This window comes from Ailuropoda melanoleuca, chromosome X, assembly GCF_002007445.2.
Source record: "Ailuropoda melanoleuca isolate Jingjing chromosome X, ASM200744v2, whole genome shotgun sequence".
NCBI lineage: Eukaryota > Metazoa > Chordata > Mammalia > Carnivora > Ursidae > Ailuropoda > Ailuropoda melanoleuca.
Genome location: NC_048238.1, coordinates 100,639,765 through 100,652,090, shown reverse-complemented (window position 1 = coordinate 100,652,090; position 12,326 = coordinate 100,639,765). Strand labels below are relative to the sequence as shown.

The following is a 12,326-nucleotide window of genomic DNA, read 5'->3' as shown; positions in this document are numbered from 1 at the left end:
GCGGGCGCCAGGGCGCCAGGGCGCGGGCGGCTGGGGGGCGGGGGAAGCACGGAGATCCTAGGAGGGCAGGCGGTGGCGGGGCCGCCCGCCTCGCCGACCGCTTCACGCCTCCGGCCCACGCCGCAGTGTGTTTTGTGGACGGCACCTTCCCAGACAGCTCAGTAGAGCCCAGCTCGGCGCCCGGCAGCCTTCGTCGCGATGTTCCGCCGGAGCTTTAATCGTTTTGTAAGTACACTCGCTGCGGCTCCACGCGTGCGGTTTGCTTGCTCGCCAGCCCTTCGCTGGGTCCCTCGGAGCAATTTTCTAAGGGGATAATTGCATCCCTGGGAACCACCACCACCACCCTCCTTTAGATTTTAACTGAACCACGTTGCCCGGGCGGCCGGGGTGGGGAGGCAGGTAGGGTTCCCAGAGTCCCCCTCCCCCCGGACAATTTAACCAGAGCTTCCCGGGGTGTTGCAAACTCTGTCTCCGACGGGGGGCCGCCCTCCGGCCGCATGGTGGTGGGATTCGTGGAGGGACCGGTCCAGGGGCCCCTCCGTTTGCCAATTAGTCGAAAATGGCGTTTTATTATCAGGGAGGTTGCGTTCTTTTGTTTCCTCTGCCACGAGCACATGGAGGTAAACCTAGACCTGTCACTGTGTCCCAAAAAAAGACCTGGGGAGTGAGGCGGCTGGAGGCGAGGGCAGGACTCCTCCTTGCCCGGGGATCGGCCGGGCGGGGCTCTGCTGACGAGAGGCCGAGCAAACTTTGGAGACCCAGCCTAAGAAGCTCACCTTTAGGGTATAATAAGAGCGAAGGCGATTGTCAGAGTGGGCTGGGTGGATGTGGAGACGCGAGGAGGCTGCATCGCGGCGTCTAAAACCTCGCCAAGCACTGAACGCCCCGTACATCGAGCCCGTGAGAAAAGGCAGGCTCCGGCTGGATTCCTCCGTCCACGTTTACTTTGCAAATCCCCAGAAAAGGGAACTGCAATTCCGTGGGAGTTTGGCATTAGGGAAAAGCGATTTCTGGCTACTGACTTTTTTGAGTAACCTGTTTACTCCTAGAGAGTACATTAAGAATGGAGCAAACCCGGGACCATTTACTTCTATGCTGCTATTTGTAGCAACTTCCCTTAATTTCAAGAAGATGAGGTGGCGGGAATAGGATTTTATTTCTGCCAATGATGTGAAGGAAAGGGCTAATCTGTAAATTTTGATTTTTCAGTCGTTCAGAAAAATGGTTCAGTGCTGTGCGCTCCCACCCACCCCCATTAAAATATATGTTTGAGAACTTGTCGATTTGGCCCTTTCCATGTGATTATTCCTTATCAAAGCATTGCTAACATTTTTCAGGCGTCGGATGAATTTGCTCTCATTTTTTTCCTGCATTTGAAACTTTCACAAATGAACCCTGGCTGAAAGAAATAATTGTACATCCCTTTTGAGGATATTATCACAGTAGTTCTATGTTAATGTTTTTCTAAATGTTTACCTCACCCAGGAAGAAACCTGTCTTATGAAATTGGAGCAGATTACCTGTGGCACAGAGCAAAAGAGGTTGTACATATCAAGAATCTTGAAATCTATAGGAATTGGCTTGTACTGGATGCTTTGCCAAAGCAAGTGACTAAAATTGGTTTCTCACATGTAGCCTGAGAAGGTACAAAAGCATTGTAATTCATAGTTCTATTTCACGTAGATTCTTGTGATCTCCGAGAGTGTTGTTTGGGGCTGACAAAGAGGGAAAGGTGACAAAGAGAGCTAATTGTAATAATTAAAGAAGGGTAATCTTTTCCCAGGGCACTGGAATAGTCGAAAACAACGGACTCTGGTTCCTAATGAATTCATTATCTTAAAATTGAGGTGCTGACATCCCCAGTGTGTTTTTTAAGGATTTGAACATTTGAAACCATACAACCCAAGTGTTGGTCTAAAAGCCCCCTTTGCTTTTCTTTTGCTAAGAGTGATCTGCATTGTATCAGAGTCTGTAGTTAAGCAGTGCTGGCCCAGGAAGCTAGGGCATGCAGTAGAATTTGCAGCAGTCGTTGAGGTGCCAGCCTGCAGGTTTAAGGCCAGTACTTTGCATCCCCGACCAAGATCTCTGTAGAGAATCACTTACGCTCACACTGAAATGAGCTTTGACCTCATTGTTCGCCTGAAATACCCGACTGCTCACATTTTCCTACACAACCATGACTATGGTAAGTCTTGGGAATTTGTACCAGTGCAATAAGCTGGAAGGTTCTCAGGAGTTGTAGCTGAGCCATAGGCCTAGGGCAAGGAATTAATCTGCAAACCATTGGACTGAATGTGAATTATGGTATTGAATACTCATTGCTAAAGAACGAATTGGAAATTGGGGAGGGGGGGGCAAATTTTATCTCCCCTAGATCAGTAAGTCCTCTGTCCTCATCTTTTGCCTGGTAGAGATTATTTGAAGAGCACTCCCATTTAAATCACTAGAAGGCTATAATTCAAGATTTAGGTTGTACTTTGAGACTTGCACAGCAATGTAGATATAGTCCAAGTTGTATGCTGTCTTATGATGGCTTTCATATTTCACAAGTGGGGCTGTGAATTCCTTTCAAAATTGTTTTTTTTGTGTGTGTGTACCTATATGTGTCTAAAATTGACTTTGAACATGACAGGAGTTACAGTGGTGTTGATTGTAGTTGCTGGTCACTGAAAACTAGATATATGTTGCCATAGGGCTTTACATTTTAAACCTGAGATGGAAAGTATCTCTTGGGAGTAGCATCATCTTCTATGGCTCAGTAGTGTTTGCTGAATCGTCTTAAAAATGCCATTTATTTCCTCAGGTTTTCCAACTTCAAGCTAAAAGAAATAGTACTTCATTGTATTTCTTAAAGACATGGCCTTGACTTCTTTGCCATTAATAACTGACTTCTTTTTTTTTCTAATGAATTATGACTTTTGATAGTTTTGAGGTAGAAAGAAATTTGGTGGATTTGGTGTAGGATTTTAGGGTTTAGGCATGTAGGGGGTGTCTTAAAAGATTTAAGAGTTGGGTGTCTGAGTATAATAAAAGCACCATCTGTTCCCAATCAACATCTCCATTTTCCATAAATATAATGATAAATAGTAGCTTTGTCTATACAATTTATTTCCTTTAAAGGCATGCCTAATTGGAAATCTGGACTAGTTGAGACTTAGGGGTCAGGGACTTTTATGTTATCCTTTTACTCTTCATAAAATTCCTAATGATTACAGTGGCATTTTTTTTAAGATTGTATTTATTTGACAGAGAAAGCTAGTGAGAGCATAAGCAGGGGGCTGGGGAGAGGGAGAAGCAGGCTCCTGGCTAAGCAGGGATCCTGACTCCAGGCTCCATCCCAGGACCTGATCCTGAGCCGAAGGCAGATGCTTAACGACCAAGCCACCCAGGCGCCCCTACAGTAGCATTTTCACATGGGTTTAAAGGCTTAATGAGAGGCTAAACAATGTGAGTCCCCCCCCCTTTTTAAAAGATGTTTTATTTTACATAAGCTCCACACCCAATGTGGGGCTCAAACTCACCACTCATCAAGGGTCCCTGCTCCACCGACTGAGCCAGCCAGGTGCCCCACCCCCAGACCTTTTTGACTTTATTTCAGGCTAAAGATTCAAAATTAGACATTCCTTGATAAAGTAGATTCAGGGGAGTTGGCCAAGTAGGTGCTGTCAATTTAGCTTGTCAGAGTGATATTAAACAGGCATGAATTTCTAGGTCATTGATAAATGAAAGCTTAAATTGTGAGTGTAAAATACTGGGAAAAATTTGTCTCTGATTCTAGAAGCTCTCAAACTGCTTTGGTTCCATGAAGCATGCAGCATATAGTGATATCACACAGAAAATGTCGTCGAATCAAAGAGGCCCAGAACTGGAAAGCAATTAGACTGCATAAGGTGGAATGAAAATTCAAAATAAGACCAAAAATATTAAAAATAATTAATGAAATTGGTAACTAATTTATTACTTTGAGTCCAAGGCAAGGCCAGTCCAGTGAAGCAATGTTGGAGGCAATTAATAAAATAATTCAGGTAATTGCTGTTGTCTTTTTCTTTTCTTTTTTTTGTTTTTGGAGCAAGAAGGTTCTCGGTTTCCTCCTTCAATTATCAGGGTAATTAAGCTTTTGTTCCCCCTGTTTCACTTCACTAAAACCTTTGCCCTGACATTGCTGAGCCTGGAAAATATTGATGAATTCATTTTATTATGTTTAGAAATTTACTCAGATGTGTGTATTGCAGAATTTTTACATTCACACAAACCTTAGAAATAGTCTGTGCATCTTGGCTTCTACCAGGTAGTTCATACATGGCTGGATTATTTTTTTTAATTCCAGCATACAGTGTTCCATTAGTTTCAGGTGTACAGTATAGTGATTGAACACTTCCATATATTACTCAGTGCTCATCAAGATTAGTGTGCTCTTCATCCCCTTCACCTATTTCACCCATCCCTCCATCCACCCATACATAGCTAGGTTTAACAGTTGAATTTGACCTTACTAAAAGCAACATTTTTTTATCTTACTGTAATTTCCTTTTAACTTGTGTGGCACCCTAGATCAGTTTTTTTTTTCCTTGATCAGTTTTTTAAGAATTAAGCCCTCATGCCCTAGGGCATCCATTGCATATAATAAACTGTATCCTATGTATGCATCTGCACATGAGGAATTCCAGTTGAGAAAGGCTGCCCTAACCTGAAAGCTGGTGGGGGCATGAACAGTTAGCATTGTGCCAGGTGCATAGTAGGAGTTCGATAAGTTTTTTTTGAATGAACAGCTTTTATGTGTTCCACATAAATAATAACTATCACTTATAGACAGTGATATTTAGAGCAAATTCCTTCTTATGAAGAATGATTAAAGAATGAGTTCTAGTTAGGGGCGCCTGGGTGGCACAGCGGTTAAGCGTCTGCCTTCGGCTCAGGGTGTGATCCCGGCATTACGGGATCGAGCCCCACATCAGGCTCCTCCACTATGAGCCTGCTTCTTCCTCTCCCACTCCCCCTGCTTGTGTTCCCTCTCTCGCTGGCTGTCTCTCTCTGTCGAATAAATAAATAAAATCTTTAAAAAAAAAAAAAAGAATGAGTTCTAGTTAATTGGGTGTGATATTGTGATTTGTAAGAAGACATACATATTTGGTCTCTGTGCCCATTTCCGGCACAGAGCTCCTAAAATCCTTGGACTTTACGTGATGACACCAATGAAGGTGCCTTTTGTTATGTTAATGAGGTGACTTTTTAGAAAGCACCTCTGGTTGGGGGCTGGTTGCCTGGGGATCCAACCTTGTGTTCAGAGGGTTGGAACTTTGAGTCCCACCCCCAGACCTCAGGAGGGTAGAGGGCCTGAAGTGTGAGGTCTCTCACCAATGGCCAATGAGTTATGATACCAGTCCTGCCTCTGTAACAAAGCCTCCATAAAAACCCAAAAGGACAGGGTTTGAAGACCTTCCAGGTTGGTGAACATGTGGAAATTTGGGGAGAGTGGTGCCCCTGTGAGGACGTGGAAGCTCTGTACCTTTACCCCAGACCTTGCCCTGTGCTGCTCTTCCATCTGGCTGTTCCTGTGTTATATCCTCTTATAATAGACCAGTAGTCTAGTAAAATGTTTCTCTGAGTCCTGTGAGTAGCTCTAGCAAATTAATAGAACCTGAGGAGGAAGCTGTGGACTTGTGTGTGGTGGCTGTAACCGTAGGTGGGGGTCTTTGGAACCTCCAGTTGGCAGTCGGGTGGTCAGAAGCACAGATGTTAATGTGGACTTGCGACTGGCGTCTGAAGTGTGGGGAGGTGGGCAGTGTTGTAGGATTGAGCCCTTTAACTGGAGCCATCTGATGCTATCTCTGGGTAGATACTTCCAGAATTGAGTTGAACTGTAAGACACCACAGCTGGTATCTGGTCTGAGAATTGCTTGTTGGTGTGGAGGGCCCCCCCCCCACAACGCGCAAATTGGAATTGAGTGATCAGAACCTAAACATTGGGATATACCATATACTGTTTACCGATTTTCTAAATACTAGAATAAATATACCTAATGCCTAAACTATATGGACCATAGTATAATCTTTATTAGATGATTGTGTTATTTTATGATCTTGTAGAGCATTATATCATTCAACAAATATTCACTGAACACCTACTCTGTGTAGGGCACTATGATAGGCCCTGTGGACACATGGGTAAGCAAGTCAAAGGCCCTGTCTTCAGAAGCTTTCATTCATTATTACATGCACAGCTATAGAGAGGACATAGTGACAGGACACATTTATGATGTACCACGAAACTTGATTTTCTTTCTTTTTTTTTTTTTTAAAGATTGTATTTATTTATTTGACAGAGAGAGACAGCCAGTGAGAGAGGAAACACAAGCAGGGGGAGTGGGAGAGGAAGAAGCAGGCTCCCAGTGGAGAAGCCTGACGTGGGGCTCGATCACAGAACGCTGGGATTACGCCCTGAGCTGAAGGCAGACGCTTAACAACTGCGCCACCTAGGCACCCCGAAACTTGATTTTCATGAAGAAGTTACTGTTGTATGCTTACTTATCAGTTGTCTTTCTACCAAAAATAGAGTGTATAATTCCATTATATTCCTGGTGGTTTGGATTTCAGATAAAAAGGAATTTGTTGTGTTTGACCCTTCAATATGACCTATACGTGGCACACTGCTCTTTTGCAAATAGATGCTAGTCTGATTCTGTGTAAGGTGGGAAACCTATTTAGGGATGAGTCTCTATTACTTGAAATAAATACTGTTTATTTACTTACTATTGAATTATATATTAAATAGCCTGAAAACAAATTCGGTCCTTTTTTCCTGATTTTTTTTTTATTGATTAAGCAACAAAATTCTGAAGGTCTTCTAAATACCTTCTATAAAGGTTTTTACCGTTTGCTCCTGTTAATGACTGTGGCTCATTATTCAACCCTTTATTAGTGGACAATATTGAGTGCCTACAAATCAGGTAGTTTCCAGTGCTCTTAATGAACTTTTAGCAGAGGTAAGATTTGGGCAGATGAAGCTGGCCATTTTCATACTGATGCAGCTCTCCAAACGAGCTTGTTTCCTCATGAGCTTGTTTCCTCACCTACTTTACCAGTTAACCACCAGCTGGGCAATGTGTTCTGGTAGGTAAAGGATGGCCAGTGGCCCCTGGGAGAGCCATGACTAACTTCCTTGTGTCTGGATGATATGTGAAGAACTAGCCCATGAGTGAATTCATATACTGGTTTATGGGAAAAATCATCAAGGCTGATTGCTTGTCTAACATGGTTGATCAGTTCTTCCCAGGGCGAAGGCATGGGACACAAAATAAAAATACCGTTTTGTTTTGTTTTTTCCATCGAGGAGGTGGAGTTTTCTGTACATCTGTAATGCTTTATACGGATTAATCTTTTGCATCTGGACTCTGAGATTGAGAGGAATTTTCTGATTGGGTGGAGGGAGTTTCTGGGCTTCCATAAGTGAGTTAGGTGCCGTTTTCAAGTTTATTTCTGTTCACTTCACACTTAACCTTCTTGGCTTAGAACAAGGGTGGATCGGTGGTGATTGTAAAACAAACATTAGCATGGCTGCAGCATATGTTAACACTACTGCAGTTTAATGATGAATGAGCACTCAGCATTGCAGATATGGGTGTGGGTTGCCCTATGCCAGCACATTGGCAGACAGCCCCTCGATTACTGCAGTGTATGGATGGATTGCTGGTTTGGCTGACTTCTTGATTATCTGGCTTATAGATAATGTTGGACCGTGGATATCCAGATTTGGGAGGTTAATCTGTATTTGTGAAGTACACATTGTCATCAAATTTTTTGCCCCATATATATTTAATAGAATATAGGAGGATTAGTGAGGCCTATCCTGTTCAAGCAGATATTTCTTTTTTTAGCCTCCTTCATTATATGTTTAAGTATTATGGTAGCTGTATTTTTCTAGTCTCTTTTTCTTTGTCTAGGTATTCCTGAAAAAATCAGTCTTCTTGATAATAATCTTGCAGCTAGTGTAGCATCAAGTAAAACAGTAGATGCTCAATAAATACTTCCAGTGTTGTTGTGAACTGAATTTTTTTTTAAGGTTTTATTCATTTGAGAGAGAGACACAGAGAGCACAAGCAGGGAGAGAGGCAGATAGAGAGGGAGAAGCCGACTCCCTGCTGAATAGGGAGCCTGATATGGGGCTTAATTCCAGGACCTGGAGCTCATGACCTGAGCTGAAGACAGACACTTAACCATCTGAGCCACCCAGGTGCCCTGAACTGAATTGTTAACACAGTCTGAATCTGTAGTCGCAGGTGAAAATGATCAGAAAAAAAAGTAATACTTTCATGCCTGCTTGAAAAGTAATCAGAAAAACCTTAGCATTTACATGAGGCCGTTTTCTTAATTCAGAAGATTATTTGTAGTACCTCCCCCTTCCTTGGCCATACATAAAAAGCTATAATTAATATACTGTCCTCAACTTCTAAAATTATAAGCAAATTTATATTTTTTTGTTAAATGCCGTTCATAAGCTTATATTTTCTGTTGCCACCAGCACATCAAGTCTTTTCTGAAAAACAAAGCTGCAGTGTTAACTCTTCAAGAGCTGTGTATCTTTTGACTTTCCCTGGTAAGTGTGCATTATTTTAATTCAGGATATCACTTAGTATTTGGTGCTGGGAATGTAAAATACTTTCCTATTTGCACCTCATTGCCATTAGTTGGGTGGATACCTGTAGCCAGAAGACAGCAGACCAGATGAACTATAGAGTTGAAGGGATTTGGAAGGAGTTTGTTATGAAAAGAGATTTAGTCTTGTTAAAAGGGTTGGTGCAAGTTCTAGTTTGCCGTTTACTGCCCAGCTTGGGAAATTGGGCACTGTGGTTCATAGACATCAAAGATCAAAATGTCATCTTTGGGCTCCTTGCATAAGAATCATCTGGGGTGCTTAATGTAAACAGATTCCTAGGACTAAAGCCTCCTGAATCCGAGTCTCAGGTGATAGGTCCCTGAAAACTGCATTTTTAGCAAGCACTCCAGATGGTTCTGAAATTCACTAAAATTTAAGAAAACCAATGTCATAAACATTGAAATATTTTTCTGTGTACATTCTCTGTTCATCTGTCTGAACTGTACTTTTCCTCATCAACAGAATGAATGTAATACTTCATGAGGTTGTTGGGAAAATGTTTGGTAGACTATTCCACATTATTCCAGTTGTGTCAGAGGTCCCCAAAACCACTCCCAGGTTTCATGGTTTATGGCAGAACTCATAGGACTTAGCATATAGTGGTGCTCACAGCGATGATTTATTAAGAGCAAAAGGATACAAAGCAAAGTCAGCAGAGGGAAAGGGCACGTGGGGCTAAGTCTGGAGGAAACCAGGTGCAGCTTCCAGTGGTTCTGTCCCACTGGAGTCACACAGGTTGTGCTTAATTCCTCCAGCAACGAGTTGTGATAACTTGTATAAAATGTTGTCTACCAAGGAAGCTCATTAGAGACTCCGTGCCCAGGGTTTTTATTGGGACCTGGTCATGTAGACCCTCTCTGCCTGGTATGTGCCAAAATTCCAGACTCCCAGAAGGAAAACAGGATTTAGCATAAACCATATTGTTTGTACCAAGAGTTTAAGCACAGCTGGCTACTCTTAACCATTTTGGGTGGTGGGAACCTTCCCCAAATCCAAATCCCCGGCTGGATAGCAGCTTTGTAAGCAGGCCTTTTTTAAGAATAGCAGTCTCAGGCCTGCTATATTAACTCTTTCCTGCACATTAACGTTACAAAATACTGGTATTTTTCAGGGGCGCCTGGGTGGCACAGCGGTTAAGCGTCTGCCTTGGCTCAGGGCCTGATCCCCGCGTTATGGGATCGAGCCCCACATCAGGCTCTTCCGCTATGAGCCTGCTTCTTCCTATCCCACTCCCCCTGCTTGTGTTCCCTCTCTCGCTGGCTGTCTCTATCTCTGTCGAATAAATAAATTTAAAAAAAAAATCTTTAAAAAAAAATACTGGTATTTTTCAATGAAGGGAAATGACTTGGCCATGGTCATTAAGCTAATCAGCAGAGTTGAGACTGAGACTCCCAGCAGTCACCACCACCTTTTCTTTGCTGCACACAGCCATGCTTCTGGATTACGGGTCATCCTTTTTCATATTGTTGCATGCATTCACTTTTTGACTTTTTGTCACTTGCAGCAGAAGAGCAGCCTGCCGCTGGTAAATTGATGCCCCCAGTGGGGGAGCCAGGAAGTATTGATGTTTCTGCCAGTTTAGCGTCAACACTTGCTGGTTTCCTCTCTGGAGCATCACCAAGTTCGTGGATTTTCATTTTCTCCTGACTTTTGGATTTTCGTGACTAACCCTCCCCTCCTTATTCCATTCATTTACCCATAGTCCCGACACTCATTTGCATCATTACCTCATTGCATTCTGTACATGGCTAGCTGTTAGCTCATAGGCAGCTGATTTAAAAATTTTGGGGTAGGAGGTAACACAATTCAGAGTGCAGGCATACTGAAGAGTATTTAGTGAAGGATGACTATATAGGAAAATCCTACCAAAAGAAAAAAAAGAATGAAATTCTTGGGTTAATAAATGAATTTTATGGCAATACTTATAAATATTGTTTGAATCCAGGAGTGTTTGAGTTTTACAGTCATGAAAAACCCCAGGGATATCTCTGTTTATTCTTAAGTTTTTTTTTTTGCTGTTATCAAAAAGGAAAATTAATAATTGTTTTATGATTTGGGCAAGGAATAAATCAGGAACTCATACTGAAAGATGTAGTAATCCGACAAATCAACAGGGAGCAGAAGCCAGGAGCGAACTGTCACAAATAAGTAACAGCTGGGTAGAGCAGATTATGTAAGTGACACCTGTTGTGTAAGCAGTGGGGATGTTCTTTAAGCTTCACAATTAATGTAGTTGGCAATAGTATGGATTAAGGGATCTATATTATAGTGCAGAATTTACTCTGGCTTCTTTTCTTAAAACATTCATATGAATCACACAGGCTTCCTTTGAACACTCATGCCCTGTGTGTGCTGTAGAAGTATATGTAAGGCACAGCCCTGCTCTCCTGTAGCTTGCAGTCTCTTAGAGACAAGATAACGTGCAAGACCAGCCTCCCTACAAGGCATTTGGTCATCAATCAGTGCTGTTCTCCTTTTAAGAGGCACACACAGTAAGTGTGACGGACTTTCAGAAGAGGGCGCTGAATCTCACTCTGCTGTGGCTGGGGGAGGGATTGGTAGAGAAGGTAGCATATGAACTGGGTGGTAAGGGACCCAGAGTATTGAAGTTCATGGAATTTTTGGGACGGACAACCTCATTACAGGAAGAAGCAATTACCAGAGCAATTGGGCCAAGTTATTGCTTATGGTACTTAGAGCAGCGGAACCAGTCAACGTAGAAGGCACAGGTTCCACCTCCAAATGCTGCAGAAAGACCAAAACCTTGGTCTTCAATGCCTTATGTTTGCTGCGGTGCAATTTAAACTTTAAAAAAGGGAAAACTAAAAATGGAGTTCAGGCAGCTTTTGGTCTTCAAAACAATAGCTACAGGAATCTTCCTGTAGACTCTTCCGAAATCCATGACTCCAGTGATGGTGGTCATCGGTCTTCTGATTTGGTGTGGGAGCCATAAGGTAGGAACTAGGATGGAAGCATCTGGGGTAATATTTTAAGACACTGCTTCATGTAGTATATGGTTATTTGACCTGCTTACATAATGAGTGCATACTTTCAGAAACTTTTACTCTGTGGGGACGTTGTGGTCTATAGTTCATTATCTTGAGTACTGATGGTCATTTATTATTTTTTAAAAATATTTATTTATTTGACAGAGAGCACAAGTAGGTAGAGGGGCAGGCAGAGGGAGAGGGAAAAGCAGACTCTTTGCTGAGCAGGGAGCCTGATGCAGGCTCAATCCCAGGACCCTGGGATCATGACCTGAGCCAAAGGCAGACGCTTAACTGACTGAGCCCCCCAGGCACCCCACTGATGGTCATTTATAGGCATACCTGGTTTTATTGTGCTTTGCAGATACTGTATGTTTCTACAAATCAAAGGTTTATGGCAACCCAGTGTTGAGCGTACCTGTTAGCACCATTTTTTCAACAGCATTTGGTCACTTTGTGTCTCTGTCACATTTTGGTAGTTCTCACAGTATTTCAAACTTTTTCATTATTATATTTGTTATGATCTGTGAAGTGATTATGACTGGCTGAAAGCTCAGATGATGGTTAGCTTTTTTTTTTTTTAGCCATAAAGGTTTTAGCAATAACATTTTAAAATTAGGGTATGTACATTATTAATGCTATTGTACACTTATTAGACTACAGTATATTGTAAACATAATTTTTTT

The 12,326-nt window shown here is 42.4% G+C and overlaps 1 protein-coding gene across 1 annotated transcript in view; it reads left to right on the top strand.

Moving 5' to 3' along the window:
- The first annotated feature begins 27 nt into the window (after window positions 1-27).
- Window positions 28-12,326, top strand: part of ATP11C (ATPase phospholipid transporting 11C) — a 182,979-nt gene continuing 170,680 nt past the window's right edge. The window contains exon 1 of the mRNA XM_019800852.2: window positions 28-225. Coding sequence (XP_019656411.1) covers window positions 199-225 — 27 coding nt within the window. The 5' untranslated portion in view covers window positions 28-198. The remainder of the gene's footprint in view (window positions 226-12,326) is intronic.